Source organism: Pelophylax lessonae, assembly GCF_965119305.1.
Source record: "Pelophylax lessonae genome assembly, chromosome: 2".
Classification (NCBI taxonomy): Eukaryota; Metazoa; Chordata; class Amphibia; order Anura; family Ranidae; genus Pelophylax; species Pelophylax lessonae.
This window is the reverse complement of record NC_138769.1, coordinates 13,211,210-13,228,746: the sequence shown is the minus strand read 5'-3', so window position 1 is coordinate 13,228,746 and position 17,537 is coordinate 13,211,210. Positions and strand designations below refer to the sequence as shown.

Genomic DNA, 17,537 nt, shown 5'->3' with positions numbered 1-17,537 from the left:
TCTCTCCCTCTCCCCCTCCCTCTCTCCCTCTTCCTCTCCCCTCCCTCTCTCCCTGCCTCTCCCCTCCCTCCCTCCCTCTGTCCCTCTCTCCCTCCCTCTCTCCCTGCCTCTCCCCTCCCTCTCTCTCTCCCTTCCTCTCCCCCTCCCTCTCTCCCTCTCCCCCTCTCCCTCTTCCTTTTCCCTCCCGCTCCCCTCTCTCTCTCTCACTCCCTCCTCCTCTTCCCTCCCGCTCCCCTCCCTTTCTCCCTCTTCCCTCTCTCGCTCCCTCTTCCCCCTCTCTCTCTCCCCCTCCCTCTTCCCTCTCCTCTCTCTCCCTCTTTCCTCTTCTCTCTCTCTCCCTCTTTCCTCTCTCCCTCTACTCTCTCTCCCTCTTCTCTCTCTCTCTTCCCCCTTCTCTCTCTCCCTCTTCTCTCTCCCTCTTCCTCTCCCCTGCCTCTTCCCTCTCTCTCACTCTCTCCCTATTCACTAATTCCTTCCTCTTCTCTCTTTTCATCTCTCCCACTTTTCTCTCTTTTTGCCCTTCTTCCTTCTCCCCTTCTTTCTCCAATCCCTTTCCTACTTGGCTTCCCTTTCTCCCTCCCTCTTCCTTCTCTTCCTACTTCTTCTCTCCCTTCCCTTTCTTCGTTTATCTTCCCCTCCTCCTTCTTCACTCTTTTCCCTCCCTTCCCTTCCTTCATATTCTCTCCCTACCTCCCTGCTTTCTTCCCACCCTTCCCCTTCCCTCTCTACCTCCATCCTTCCAACTCCTCTTACTTCCCTCTCTACCTTCTGCCCTCCCTTTATTTCCATTTATTTTTTTTCCTTCCTCCCTCCCTTTTCTCCCCCTCCCTTCCCTTTTACTTGCTGCCATTAATACCCAGATATTGGACCTTCCACCACTGGTGACATATCTGCTTGTAGAGGCTGATATTAGTTCTGTTATCTATTACTGTGTAGTATATAATCAATGAAGTACAAAATACAGGAAACCTGTGCAGGCAGATCCATATATTGTGTGCTAAGCCCTCATTATCACCATTATTATCACATTTATTATATCCTTTATTATTACATTTATAATCTCCTTTATTATCATGTTTATTTTCCCCTTTTTTAAAACCTTTATTATCTATGATTTCCTTTATTATCTCCTTTGTTATCATCTTCATTATAACCTTTATTACATTTGTTATCTACTTTATTATCTATGATCTCTTTTATTATCTCCTTTGTTATTACCGTTATTATCACTTTTATTATAAACTTTATTAAAAAAATTATTTAAAATCACCTCATTGGTACCTTTTATTATCTATGATCTCTTTTATTATCTCCTTTATAATTACCGTTATTATAACCATTATTATCACCTTTATTATGTCCCTTGTTATTACCTTTATTATCACTTTTATTATATCTTTTATTATGTCCTTTAATATCATATTTATTGTAACCTTTATTATTACATTTATTTTCTCCTTTATTATAACCTTTATTATCTATGATCTTTTTTATTATCTCCTTTGTTATCACCTTTAATATAACCTTTATTACATTTATTATCACGTTTATTTTCTCCTTTATTATCACTTTTATTATCACCATTATTATTTCATTTATTTTTTCCTTTATTATCACGTTTATTTTCTCCTAATTATCTCTTTTATTGTCTCCTTTCTTATCACCTTTATTATCTATGATTTGTTTTATTATCTCCTTTGTTATTACTGTAAGGGTAATCCCAAAACTCACGGGTTTCAATAACATTTTGACTGTTGAAGCCAGATTGAAAATTATATTTATTTAGACAAACATGTAGATAAAATGACATGTTTGGAGAGCAAGTAAATCAAATTACATTCTGTTGGCTTAATGAACATTGCTCTATCTGACTAGGGTTTGCAATACAGTTTTATACACTACAGTGGGTGGCACCTAGCCTCTAATTTCTTTTGAAGTCACATCTCATTCTTTGATAACATTCTTTGAAATGCGAAATGGACATTTAACGTAGACATGTCACTTCCAAAGCTTGTTGGCTAAACAGGTCTTCAAAAGGTCAAGTAAGCAATCTTAACAGCTGTTATACAAAAGGACTTATCACACAATATATATCCAATAAATCTGCTTAATCATAAATCCATGCCCGATAATCATAAGTAAATATTTGATAAACAAAATGGCTGCTTCCCTTTTCCTCATCAATAATCCTCCTGTTGGCAATATATATTGCCACAAACAAAACAGTCCCTTCCTACATTGGAGTTCTGGAAACATATCACTGCTATCTCAAGCAATCCACACACTAGTTGTAGTGAAGAGTTGGGCCTGTGACCATTAACAGTGTAGCGGTTTCCGCTCTGCTGTCCCTGTGTGGTGATCTCACATCACAGTCACTTTTGGTAACTGTTAAAGCCACGTATGGCTTTATGGAGGTGCTGATATGAGGAAGAAGGAACAAACTAGGTCTCATAACACATACAAAACCTAACATAAAATGCATTTTTTAAGAAAAGCAGATAAAATTACAATTCCTATCAATCCCTTCTGAATTCCCTGACATCTCCCTCCAACTGCCCAATCTTAGTTTAAATATATATATTTTTCTAGTTCATATTTCTCCTGAATTATGTATCCCATTTACTTCTGCAGAAAAATCTCACTTTGCTTTGTCAAGGCTAAAATATACAAAATATTCAAAAATAAAAATGTGACAAAACGAACCGAAAAATCAAAAAAATCTAAAAAATTATGTGTTGGTCTAACAGTGTATGAACGCCAAGTCTTTTGTTGACTCCTCCTTTGACAGCTAGTCCTCCATAAGACTCCACTGCAACACCTAAGAACTCATACAATGTTCATACATAATATTCTTCTCTTCAGGACCATCGCAGTCCACATGACAAGAAACTTCCGGTAGGTGTGCAGATCTTTTTGCAATCATAGCAAACTGAGCTTTAAATTTTCCTACAGCTGACATGACAAGTATCAAAGTTCTTCAGATATTAAAAGGCTTTTTTGAAAGCGCTCTTCTCCATCAATGCTGTTTGTGGTGATGTCATAGCGTGCAGGAATGAAGGAGGGTATTTTTTTGTTGAAGATGGCGTCACTCAGATTGTTAGTCCAACATTAAGATCATTAACAAAAAAATGCCCATAAAGCCGTTGAGTTTTTTTTTCTGCTGAAGTAAATCTATATTGTGAAGGGTAATAAGACCTAGAAGAAAAGAAAACAAAAATGTCTTAATACAAAGAGAAATCATTCTCATTTCATATAATGCGTTATTCAACCACCATCCACACTAAACTGTGTACACTATCCTGAATTCAAAGGAAACACTTATCATGAACAATAGGCTGTCTCAAAGGGGGGCCTATCACCTATGGCTGGGATCAACAACCCTACAGTAGATCAGGAACATGTAAGTGCAGAGACAAAAACTTGGATAACACAGAATACAATATTTACAAGAATGGCAGGAGTATAGTGCAGCACTGGGGTTCAGGGCTCACAGGAAGGCAGGTAATTTTAAGACCGGAGATGCTTAATTATCTAAGGCATAGAAACTCATTAATGCCAGAGCTCATATGTGTCAGATTAGAACACATCAAATATCTGACTCCCAATTAATAAGAAATTAGAAACTGCTACAAGCAGTACAACACCAATATTAGCTATATGGGGATGAAACTCATAAACATTTACATATGAAAACAGTTTAATAAACCAGAATTAAACAATTTGGAAACAATACTTCCATTGGTGAATTGTCTTTGAAGGCTGTGATCTGCCTCTGTTCTGAAAGTCCCAAATCAATAAAACCAGGGTATAGAATTTATCTGAGAAATAAGCATCAAAAAATTTTAGTAACAAAACATTATATTTTCCTCCTAAAAATAAAACAAAGGTTATGTATTTAGCCTACAGTAAGCATTTTAAACATTTTTTTTTTCTTAGATGTTTTAACAGTGCACTTTTCTGATACCAAAAATTGTTGACGTCAAATTAATTATTACCACGTGGATTTTTTATTTATATATATTTTATGGTATACCATAAATTAAAAAAAATATATATATATTATTGTTCACCATGGTTAAAAAATGAGCAGCTCAAAAATAAACATCAGTAATTTCCCATTTGACTACAAGAAATTATACTTCACCATATTGCACCCATTTGGAACATTCTTCAAAAACTGTTTGTTTTTTTTTTTTTTCTACATAAAACAAAGATTTACAGTTAATACACATCTGTAAATACAATTATCATATTCTTTTGTACTTTCATATAAAAGTTTACTCAGCTCAGTCAATTTGCATGACAATACAGCTGTTCACACTCACAAGCCTTGCAACAAACCTGTGTCAAAGTAGAAGGGGGGGGGGGGGGGTTTCAGCAACTTTAAACTAAGACAGAGCTCCTGAATTTCAAACTTTAAACGACTTTTGTGAAAATACTTTTTTTTACATGTCACTAAATGCTTTAACATCACTTTCCTTCTTTTAATTAATTTTATTAACTGCATTGGATGTGTCACCAATGATTACATGATTAGCCACCCCAGCAAGGGTTTATATTCACGATTTTCACAAGTGTAAAATGACTGTACATTCAAACAATTTTAAAAGTTCACTTTGCTCACGATTTAGAAATAAAAATAACATTTTTAGTCCTTTTAAGGTCACACTTTACACACCAAATATATTTTCTTTCTTCTAAAAGTTGCCATGACCAGCATAGCACTGATTTACCTTTAGTTGTACTTGTGGCAAAGGCACATCACTTTAAAAGTCATAAACACAAAACAAATCATTATGCAACCAATATTCATTAAGTGTAACCAATGTTTTGCTGATACAGCACTTTAGGAACATTATTAGAACTAACACAACATAACAACAATCCATTAATCTCATACACCTCTACACGACTAAGGTTGCCCATACACGATACAATTTTCATACAATTTTCATACAATTTTCTGTACAAATTTTTTTTTTTTTTTTTTTTTTTTTGAAATTTACCTTCAACTATGTACTACAAAGGCCTGCCTAATTGGATACAAGTGAAAGTGTTTAGCTTTGACCTCATATTATCTTGTTTGTGGTAAATCGAACAGAAAAATTGTACAACAAAAAATTGTAACATGTATGGCCACTCCAGCATAATATACTCTTGCAATTAGCTAGTTAAAACCTGTAGACAAAAATATTAGTACATTTCTCTAATAAAGCTGCACTTTTTCTACTTCTGGACTGTACCTAGTCCAGTTCAGTAGGACTCATCTTTCCTCTCTTTTTTTTTTTTTGTGTACAGTAGGGTCTAATCTATGCCTATACTTAGGTCATTATAAGCGATCTAGGTGGTAGTTCAGGGTACAGTGTGCCTACAGTTATTTAAGAAATATTATTATTATTCGGTTCTTTACATCTGTATTCATTCAAATTTCTCATTGGTTCCCCTCAATCTCCTCTTCACCATGTTTTCACACTGTTCACTTGCATTTATCCATTTATCTAGTGCCTGCTTTTGCTTCTTTTGAAAACACTTGGATCGTACTTTTTACATTCTTTGGAGAACTTGGGGTTCTAGGGGTACAAAACCCCTGTGTGCCTTAGTTCCATTTCTTCAGGGAACGAACTGTTCCTGCTCCAAAGTTACAACTCAGTCACACAGACTGATGGGCAATATCTTTGGCGATTAGGAAGGGTTCACAGTGGGATCACACAGATCCTCATTTGAGGTGTACACGGTGGTACGATTCCCCATCTCACACGGTGATGAGACTTCTGAAGAATTAACCTATTACCAGGTCACCAAGTCACACAGACACAAAAGTACCTAGGTAATAGCAGGAACAATATATCTGGCCCCAATCCTTGCCCAGGATCTATACCAGACTATAAAGTATAAATCAGCCACACAGACTGACATGCGCACAAATTAATTAGGGTGTTCAGTATTAAAATAGTTCAAGAATGTAAAAAGCACTCCTTTTTCAGCAATCAACCACTCATATGCAGGACACACAGCAAAACATATTCCAAAAAATGGTGCAGTATAATAGGATAAATTTTGAATCTGCGAGAGAGAGAGAGAATAACCTGATAGTTGTGCTTTCCTAAAAAGTCTTCCACTTCAGTTTATAGGCACTGTTGTGAAATAGAGAAGACAGTACTCCTGCTTATTGTGTGATTTTATGAAGAATCACGCAGAAGAGAACGGGAAGACAGTTTTCTCAATCATTCTAGCACTAATGTTTCAAGCAGTGCTGTTTTTTAAGCAGCCCATCACCTTCGGCAATAAACCAGGGCCCCACCACATATAGTACTTTATCAATCACACGTTATGAATGATCTTGAGTCCGAAGACCCGATTCCTGACCTGGTCGGTCTCCCGATCGCAGGAACTGCAGAAATCGTACCTAACCACACATTGCTCCTGAAATAGGGCAAATCATTCAGCAGAACACACTCATGCAAAGGACAGTAATAAGTAACAGATAGTATGGAAAGTAAAAAAGAAATTTAAAATAATAAAATTCAACAGCCAAGGTTTTTTTGAAGGGTACTTCTCCATTACATCGACTTACATAAACAGCACGACACAAGGGGAAATCGCAGTAAGCATAAAGTTAGCTTACCTTTTACTGAAGACGTGAATTCCCAGCTTGTGTTGTCCTGTTTCTTTTAGCCATGTCCATGGATTTTCTCTACCCGGCTACGAAGGACCATTTGTAAGGGTAATCCCAAAACTCACGGGTTTCAATAACATTTTGACTGTTGAAGCCAGATTGAAAATTATATTTATTTAGACAAACATGTAGATAAAATGACATGTTTGGAGAGCAAGTAAATCAAATTACATTCTGTTGGCTTAATGAACATTGCTCTATCTGACTAGGGTTTGCAATACAGTTTTATACACTACAGTGGGTGGCACCTAGCCTCTAATTTCTTTTGAAGTCACATCTCATTCTTTGATAACATTCTTTGAAATGCGAAATGGACATTTAACGTAGACATGTCACTTCCAAAGCTTGTTGGCTAAACAGGTCTTCAAAAGGTCAAGTAAGCAATCTTAACAGCTGTTATACAAAAGGACTTATCACACAATATATATCCAATAAATCTGCTTAATCATAAATCCATGCCCGATAATCATAAGTAAATATTTGATAAACAAAATGGCTGCTTCCCTTTTCCTCATCATTACCTTTAATATAACCTTTATTATCACCTTTATTATCTCCTTTTTTATTACCTTTAATATCACTTTTATTACAAACTTTATTATAAGCTTTAATATCTATGATCTCTTTTATTATTTCTTTTTTTATTACCTTTAATATCACTTTTATTACAAACTTTATTATAAGCTTTATTATCTATGATCTCTTTTATTATTTCATTTTTTAATTCCCTTTAAAATCACCTTTCTTGTTACCTTTTATTATCTATGATCTCTTTTATTATCTCCTTTGTAATTAACGATATTATAACCATTATTATCACCTTTATTATCTCCATTGCTATTACCTTTTTTATCACTTTTATTATATCTTTTATTATTACATTTATTATCTCCTTTATTATCACTTTTATTTTCTCTTTTTATTATAACCTTTTTTATCTATGATCTCTTTTATTATCTCCTTTGTTATCACCTTTAATATAACCTTTATTACATTTATTATTACCTTTATTTTCTCCTTTATTATAACCATTATTATTTCAATTATTTTTTCCTTTATCATCACGTTTATTTTCTCCTAATTATCTCTTTTATTGTCTCCTTTATTATCAACTTTATTATCTATGATTTCCTTTATTATCTCCTTCGTTATCATCTTTATTATAACCTTTATTACTTGTATTATCATGCCTATTATCTCCTTTCTTATCACCTTTATTATCTATGATTTCTTTTATTATCACCGTTATTATAACCATTATTATCTCCTTTGTTATCACCTTTATTATCACTTTTATTATAACTTTTATTATCTATGATCTCTTTTATTATCTCCTTTGTTATCACCTTTAATATAACCTTTATTACATTTATTATCATGTTTATTTTCTCCTTTATTATCACCTTTATTATAACCATTATTATTTCATTTATTTTTTTCCTTTATTATCACGTTTATTTTCTCCTAATTATCTCCTTTATTGTCTCTATCACCTTTATTATCTATGATTTCCTTTATTATCTCCTTCGTTATCATCTTTATTATAACCTTTATTACTTGTATTATCATGTCTATTATCTCCTTTCTTATCACCTTTATTATCTATGATTTCTTTTATTATCTCCTTTGTTATTACCATTATTATAACCATTATTATCACCTTTATTATCTCCTTTTTTATTACCTTTATGATCACTTTTATAATTTATAACTTTTATCGTCACCTTTATTATCTATGATCTCTATTATTTCCTTTGTTATTACCTTTAATATCACCTTTCTTGTAACCTTTATTATTACATTTATTATCACGTTTATTATAACCTTTATTATCACCTTTATTATCTATGATCTCTTTTGTTATTTCTTTTGTTATTACCTTAAATATCACCTTTATCGTAACCTTTTATATTACATTTATCATCTCCTTTATTATCACGTTTATTATCTCCTTTATTATCAACTTTAATATCTATAATCTCCTTTATTATCTCCTTTATTATCACCTTTATTATTTATGATCTTTTTTATTATCTCCTTTGTTATTACCTTTATTATCACTTTTATTATAACTTTTTTTTTATCGCCTATATTATCACCTTTATCATCTCTTTTATTATCACCTTTATTGTCTACTTTATTATCCGGCTCAATCCTTCTAGATGAAATACTCCTCGGAGGTGTTTGAGAGCGTCGCCTGTCTGATGTACGATTGCCTGGACTGGAGGAGACAATACCAGTACTACCTGGATAATATGCGAATCATCCATGTCCCGACCGTGGAGAAGGAGAAGGTTGCGGAGAGACCGCCCTCCGGGACAGAGGTGAGTCACATGGCATCCTCGCTGTGGGAGTATCATTTACCATGTGTCATTGCTCCGCCCACATCTGCTAGGATCTCTCTGTTACCAGTTTTCAGTGACACAGATATAACCCTACGATTTATTCTCCCACTTACATCAATTGACTCTGTTTGTTAGGGACATAAATGTCTTTATTTGGTATAATCTTTGCTTGGATTCATTATTCATAGGCTAACAAATGGACAAAAAATTAAAATTTTTGAATGTTTTATAGCTGTGTGCTGTCTTCTGTCACTGATGTGACTTTGTTTATAAACAAAGCCAAGTGATCATCCTGTTACAGCTGACAAGGGTGATCACATATTTAGGAAATCACATTGATTGGTTCCCAATCATTAGTGAAGCCCCAAAGCTTCCAGTGACAGCTGAATCTCTCAGTTAGGCGTGTGCAGAGCTGCACGCTCCTAGTACTAAAAAGGGAAGGGAATATGAATTTAGATTACATATGTGAAAAGCTTTTGTACCATATACACAATACAGAGGCAGGTAACAATCTTCTTGCATAAGTTGTATCTGTTTATCTGAAGTCTTCTCTTCTTTATAGCCATACGAAGTCCAGGATTTTTAATGCTTGTCTGGGCTGTCAGAAAATAAAAGTGGATGGGGAGCTGAAATTACACTATGCAGAGCTCTGTGAGTAACCCCAGGGGAGGACTGGGCCAGGGGGCAGGGGGGCAATTGCCCCCTTGGCCGCTCTTATGCTCCATAAAAAGGCTGCACCGTCTCTGCCACAGACATACCTAATGGATTCCTGAGTGTGGGTTGAAAACAAGGACAAAGCGCAGCCCCCCCAGCATTGATGGTGTAAACTGTGTCTGAGCAGAGGCCGGTTCCATGCCCCACTGGTGACTCTCCTCCCCCGGCCAGCCTCAACCCAGCTGTCCCAGCTCCCCCCAACCTCCCCCTGCTGGCCAGGTCGGAAACTCTGATTTTTTCGGTAAGTAGAGAGTATCTAGAGCAGGGCTTCAGCTTGGAATGGGGGTCAGGAAAAGATTGGTAGAGTGGGAAGGGGGGTGAGGGAGAGTGGGAGGGGGGCCAAGTAGCTGCACCATGGGCCTCTGGTTTGTACTTGCCCCCCTGGGCCGAAAGTTGCCAGTCTGCCCCTGAGTAACCCCCCTTTACACAGCACACAGGAACAGAGCTGAGGCTGTCAATCACGGGCTGTGTGCTGGAGATCCCTCCTCTGTCACCATTTTTCTCTTGGTGTCAGGAAAACTTGTCAGAAGTGATTCATGCTTATAGACGAGGAAGGAGGCAGCCAACAGAAATGACACTTGGTGCTCTGGATTGAGACAAGTACACACTATAGAGAGATATGCTTTGTTCATAGTGCATATATATATATTTTAACCCCTTCATGCTGATGTAAGGCAAATATGCACCTTCAGCTTCAAGTGGTTGTACTGGGATAATATGCAGCCGCAGGCATCACCCCGGTATCGTTTTTTAGAGCCGATGGTCGTCTTTTCTGTAATAACAACCAATGTGGCTAATAAGCCGCTTGACTGTTATTACAAGCAGCGGGATGACGTCCCCCCCCCCCCCCCGTTCTGCCGCCACCTTCCATGGCTCGCCCGAGCTCTCCCACAGCTGGGATTGGCTTTGATCGGGTCTCAAATCTAGTAACCCAGAAGCCATGTCATGACATCACTTCCTGTTTACTAGAGCTTTAAAGGCGCCAGAGTTTTAAAAAATGACAGTATTCAAAACAGTCAAACTTGGCGTTTTGGATGCTTTTAAGTGCAAAGGAGGGATTTGGGGTCTTAGAGACCCCAGATCCTCCATAAAGAGTACCTGTCACTGCCTATTACTATCACAAGGGATGTGTACATTGTCTGTGACAGCAATAAAAGTGATCCCAAAAAAGGGGCAGTGTAAAAAAAAAAAAAAAATGAAGGCTCCCTATCCCTCTGTGCTTGCGGGCAGAAACAAACTCATACGTAGGTCGCACCCGCAAATGTAAACTGTGTTCAAATCACACATATCGCCGCGATTGTTAAAGCAAGAGCAATAATTCTAGCACAAGACCTCCTCTGTAACTCTAAACTGGTAACCGTTAAAAATCTTTAAAGAGTCGTTATGGAAATTTTTTAAGTACCGTAGTTTGTCGCCATTCCACAAGCGTGCGCAATTTTAAAGCGTGACGTGTTAGGTATCTTTTTACTCAGCGTGACGTTATCTTTCACATTATACAAAAAGAAATTGGACTAACTTTCCTGTTTTTTGTTTTTTTAAATTCATGAAAGTGTATTTCTTCCACACAAATTGCGTTTGAAAGACCGCTGTGCAAATACCGTGTGACATAAAATGTTTCAACAGCCACTATTTTTTTTCTCTGGGGTCTCTGCTAAAAAAAAAAAAAAATATATATATATATATATATATATATATATATATATATATATATATATATATAAATAAACCCAATTCCAAAAAAGTTGGGACACTGTGCAAATCGTGAGTAAAAAAGGAATGGACTAATTTATAAATCTCATAAACTTATATTTTATTCACAATATAATATAGATAACATATCAAATGTTGAAAGTGAGACATTTTGAAATGTCATGCCAAATATTGGCTCATTTTGGATTTCATGAGAGCTACACATTCCAAAAAAGTTGGGACAGGTAGCAATAAGAGGCCGGAAAAGTTAAATGTACATATAAGGAACAGCTGGAGGACCAATTTGCAGCTTATTAGGTCAATTGGCGACATGATTGGGTATAAAAAGAGCCTCTCAGAGTGGCAGTGTCTCACAGAAGTCAGGATGGGCAGAGGATCACCAATTCCCCCAATGCTGCAGTGAAAAATAGAGGAGCAATATCAGAAAGGAGTTTCTCAGAGAAAAATTGCAAAGAGTTTGAAGTTATCATTATCTACAGTGCATAATATCATCCAAAGGTTCAGAGAATCTGGAACAATCTCTGTCCGTAAGGGTCAAGGCTGGAAAACCATACTGGATGGCGGTGATCTTCAGGCCCTTAGACGGCACTGCATCACATACAGGAATGTACTGTAATGGAAATCACAACATGGGCTCAGGAATACTTCCAGAAAACATTGTCGGTGAACACAATCCACCGTGCCATTCGCCGTTGCCGGCTAAAACTCTATAGGCCAAAAAAGAAGCCAAATCTAAACATGATCCAGAAGCGCAGGCGTTTTCTCTGGGCCAAGGCTCATTTAAAATGGACTGTGGCAAAGTGGAAAACTGTTCTGTGGTCAGACGAATCAAAATTTGAAGTTCTTTTTGGAAAACTGGGACGCCATGTCATCCAGACTAAAGAGGACAAGGACAACCCAAGTTGTTATCAGCGCCCAATTCAGAATCCTTCATCTCTGATGGGATGGGGTTGCATGAGTGCGTGTGGCATGGGCAGCTTACACATCTGGAAAGGCACCATCAATACTGAAAGGTATATCCAAGTTCTAGAACAACATATGCTCCCATCCAGACGTCGTCTCTTTCAGGGAAGACCTTGCATTTTCCAGCATGACAATGCCAGACCACATACTGCATCAATTACAACATCATGGCTGCGTAGAAGAAGGATCCGGGTGCTGAAATGGCCAGCCTGCAGTCCAGACCTTTCACCCATAGAAAACATTTGGCGCATCATAAAGAGGAAGATGTGACAAAGAAGACCTAAGACAGTTGAGCAACTAGAAGCCTGGATTAGACAAGAATGGGGCAACATTCCTATTCCTAAACTTGGGCAACTTCTCCTCAGTCCCCAGATGTTTGCAGACTGTTATAAAATGAAGAGGGGAGGCCACGCAGTGCTAAACATGGCCTTGTCCCAACTTTTTTGAGATGTGTTGATGCCATGAAATTTAAAATCAATTTATTTTTCCCTTAAAATGATACATTTTCTCAATTTAAACTTTTGATATGTCATCTATGTTGTATTCTGAATAAAATATTGAAATTTGAAACTTCCACATCATTGCATTCTGTTTTTATTCACAATTTGTACAGTGTCCCAACTTTTTTGGAATCGGGTTTGTGTATATATATATATATCTATATATACAGTATCTCACAAAAGTAAGTACACCCCTCACATTTTTGTAAATATTTTCTTCTATCCTTTCATGTGACAACACTGAAGAAATGACACTTTGCTACAATGTAAAGTAGTGAGTGTACAGCTTGTATAACAGTGTAAATTTGCTGTCCCCTCAAAATAACTCACCACACAGCCATTATTGTCTAAACGGTTGGCAACAAAAGTGAGTACACCCCTAAGTGAAAATGTCCAAATTGGGCCCAATTAGCCATTTTCTCTCCCCGGTGTCATGTGACTCATTAGTGTTACAAGGTCTCAGGTGTGAATGGGGAGCAGGTGTGTTAAAGCGGAGTTCCGGCCACATTTTGAACTTCCCATCATACATAACCTTATCACATGATAAAAATGAATTGGATATATATATTTTTTTTTGGTTCGCTTACCTTATTTTTGATGAAAAATCACTGCGCTTCCTCCTTATGCGGCTGCAGGCGTCATTTCCTGCTTTGCATTGACTCCTGGGAGATGAGTGTCATCAATCCCAGGAGTCAGTGCGCCTGCACCGGTGTCCCTCGTCACTTTTTAGCGGAGGCGCGTCATTCTCTACCGATGGATGGAGAAGAGCTTCTGGGCATGCGCAACCAGCTGTGGGATGACGCGCCTGCCCCGGAAGTGACCAGGATATAGCATCCTGGGGCTCTCGAAATCCAGGAAGAGGGACAATGCCGCAGATGGCCGCGCTGGACAAAAACTTCACAAGGTAAGTAATTCATGCATTATGTACACTAAACAGGGGACAGTTTAGAGGATATCGTTGTTTAAATGCACTAGCCCTGACTATTCTAGGGGTATTTTTTGCTAATAAAAAAAAAATTTGGCCAGAACTCCGCTTTAAATTTGGTGTTATCGCTCTCACTCTCCCATACTGGTCACTGGAAGTTCAACATGGCACCTCATGGCAAAGAACTCTCTGAGGATCTAAAAAAAAAATTGTTGCTCTACATAAAGGCCTAGGCTATAAGAAGATTGCCAAGACCCTGAAATTGATCTGCAGCAGGGTGGCCAAGACCATACAGCGGTTTAACAGGACAGGTTCCAATCAGAACAGGCCTCGCCATGGTCAACCAAAGAAGTTGAGTGCACGTGCTCAGCGTCATATCCAGAGGTTGTCTTTGGGAAATAGACGTATGAGTGCTGCCAGCATTGCTGCAGAGGTTGAAGGGGTGGGGGGGTCAGCTTGTCGGTGCTCAGACCGTACGCCGCACACTGCATCAAATTGGTCTGCATGGCTGTCATCCCAGAAGGAAGCCTCTTCTAAAGATGATGGACAAGAAAGCCTGCAAACAGTTTGCTGAAGACAATCAGACTAAGGGCATGGATTACTGGAATCATGTCCTGTGGTCTGATGAGACCAAGATAAACTTTTTTGGTTCAGATGGTGTCAAGCGTGTGTGGCGGCAACCAGGTGAGGAGTACAAAGACAATTGTGTCTTGCCTACAGTCAAGCATGGTGGTGGGAGTGTCATGGTCTGGGGCTGCATGAGTGGTGCCGGCACTGGGGAGCTACAGTTCATTGAGGGAACCATGAATGCCAACATGTACTGTGACATACTGAAGCAGAGCATGATCCCCTCCCTTCAGGGACTGGGCGGCAGGGCAGTATTCCAACATGATAACGACCCCAAACACACCTCCAAGATGACCACTGCATTGCTAAAGAAGCGGAGGGTAAAGGTGATGGACTGCCCAAGCATGTCTCCAGACCTAAACCCCAGGGCTGCTGTTAGAAATCACGGGGCCCCATACAGACTACCTGGCAGGGCCCCCCCAAGAAAATATTAAAGATATATTTAGCTAAAATTACAACAAAATCACTATTAGCAGACACAAATATAACATAACTCGCATAATTCCTGCTAAATCTAAAAAAAAATAACTATGATAAATAAAAAAGATGAGATGAGAAAAATATACAGGCTGGGCAGTTGGAGCTCAGAGAGACAGAGAGACAAAGTTACAATTTACAAATAAACTCCTGAGCAGAGATAAGTGCTGGAAGGGGGGGCCACACAGGGAGGGGGATTAGTGAGGGACGACTGTCTCTTTCTCAGCAGATAAAAGCTGATAGCAGGGAGAGGGACAGATCAGATTCAGGTGCTGGAGGAAGATTTCTGTATTTGTTGTCCATCGCTTATCCCCCTCTCTGTGTGGGCCCCCCTATGTGCTTGGGCCCCCTACAAGAGGGCTGGTGCCCCCCCCCCCCTATCAGCGACCCTGCTAAACCCTATTGAGCATCTGTGGGGCATCCTCAAACGGAAGATGGAGGAGCGCAAGGTCTCTAACATCCACCAGCTCTGTGATGTCATCATGGAGGAGTGGAAGAGGACTGCAGTGGCAACCTGTGAAGCTCTGGTGAACTCCATGCCTGAGAGGGTTAAGGCAGTGCTGGCAAATAATGGTAGCCACATAAAATATTGACACTTTGGGGCCAATTTGGACATTGTCACTCAGGGGTGTACTCACTTTTGTTGCCAGCAGTTTAGACATTAATGGCTGTGTGTTGAGTTATTTTGAGGGGACAGCAAATTTACACTGTTATACAAGCTGTACACTCACTACTTTACATTGTAGCAAAGTGTCATTTCTTCAGTGTTGTCACATGAAAAGATAGAATAAAATATTTACAAAAATGTGAGGGGTGTACTCACTTTGTGACATACTGTATATATAATATTTGGGGGCTCTAAGTAATTTTTTAGCAAAAAACACAGATTTTTAGGCTCCAAGGGGGGTTAAATATTCAGTATTTTCTGTCTTTGCCCTGTTAGGCTCCGGCTGCAGCGATACCGTCCAGTCCAGCAGGGAAAAGGAAAGGACAAGCGGATGAGGTTCATGCAGCATCCTCACCACCAACCCCGACTCAGCGTAAGTACAGTGGTCCCATCCTGGGGAAGGGGGAGGGGACAAGCTGCGATATAAGAGACCCTGAGCGCTCTATAGATCCATCACCTGCAGTGTGGCGGCTCTGACATCACTCACCTACAATGCACACTTCTGCAAATAGTTGGATGCTCAGGATTTTGATTGAAAGTGCCTGAATGCGACTTGGTGTCAGCCTCTTACAGTCCCTATATAGCAGGCCTCAGACTAGAGGTGGGAGGAGCAGCACAAGGAACCAATAAGTGAAAAGTAAACGCTGATAGGAAGAGAGAGCAGTGTGACAGAGAGATGAGCTCATCAATCTGCTGCTTCTCCTTTCACTGTCCAATAACAGCTCGGGGGAAGGACAAGATCTGTAAGTGTTAGCAGAGAAAAATCAGGGCCAGTAGAACTGCGTTGGGCGGCTATTCCAGTGTAGTCCCACTGTAAGACAAGGAAAAATGACGTATTTCCTACCTGGCCAGTTCACACCCATTTCAGTATGTGTCAGGACCTGGATCACCTGCTGGTGGCACTGTGCTTCCCAGATCGGAAAGTTGTAGTTCTGGTGTCCACCAGCAGGTGTCTCCCAGCATCCAGCAGATCCCAGTAACCAGTTTCCACTTGTTGCTGGCTGCTGGGATGGTATTTAGGTCCTCTGCAACTAGTGCCTTAAGTACAGTGTTTTGCCCTGCTCCCACGCTGCGGGAGAAGGGCTTCAGATTGTGTGAATTTGGGCCCAAGTGTTACTAAACTGCAGCAGAGAAAAATAAGGTCTTCTCCCCTGCAGACAGGGCTGTGCTATGTTGCAGAGCTGTGGAAATCTCAAGAGTGGATGGAAAGAAATACAAACATTTTGACAGATAGGACAGCTCCCATATGTGAGGATTTAGATGTCTTATTTAGAATTTAGATGAGTTCAGATTTGGTCTTTCTGCACATTTCTGGATCCTAATTTATGAGTCGATGATCCTTTATAAAACTGAACCGCTCAGCAACAATTTTAATTGAATAAAAAAAGTCTAAAAATCTGACTATTGAAGCACTTGTTTTGTATGATGATGTCATCGCATCTCTTCTGTCTGTGCAGTAGAGGTGGAGAGCCCCGTACTGATGGCAGACGTGGATATGAGATTCTATAATGACCTTCTGAGCGACATCCCCGAGGAACTCCTGACTGTCCCAGTTATAATGTACGGCATGCTAGAACAGGTGAGAAACTACCTACCATCTACCAGGGGTCCCCATCCACCTTGGGGTGTTTGTGTTGTCTTTTGTGTGTTATGGCTTCTCCTGTTACACTTTCTATCATAGAAAAATAACCAGCAGGGATGGTGGGAACCCCTCATAATGGGCACAGCAGGAGTACAGACCCGGGAACTCAGCACAGGGATGGTGGGAACCCCTCACAATGGGCACAGCAGGTGTACAGACCCAGGAACTCAGCACAGGGATGGTGGGAACCCCTCATAATGGGCACAGCAGGTGTACAGACCCAGGAACTCAGCACAGGGATGGTGGGAACCCCTCATAATGGGCACAGCAGGTGTATAGACCCAGGAACTC

At 39.3% G+C, this 17,537-nt stretch overlaps 1 protein-coding gene across 1 annotated transcript in view; it reads left to right on the top strand.

The window, feature by feature from the left end:
* The window catches only part of SPAG17 (sperm associated antigen 17), a gene marked incomplete at its 3' end in the record, with an annotated part of 339,719 nt that overhangs the window by 185,626 nt on the left and 136,556 nt on the right, over positions 1-17,537 (top strand). Inside the window, exons 8-10 of the mRNA XM_082247915.1 lie at positions 8,839-9,000; positions 15,881-15,977; positions 17,062-17,183. Of these exons, the coding sequence (XP_082104041.1) occupies positions 8,839-9,000; positions 15,881-15,977; positions 17,062-17,183 (381 nt within the window). The remainder of the gene's footprint in view (positions 1-8,838; positions 9,001-15,880; positions 15,978-17,061; positions 17,184-17,537) is intronic.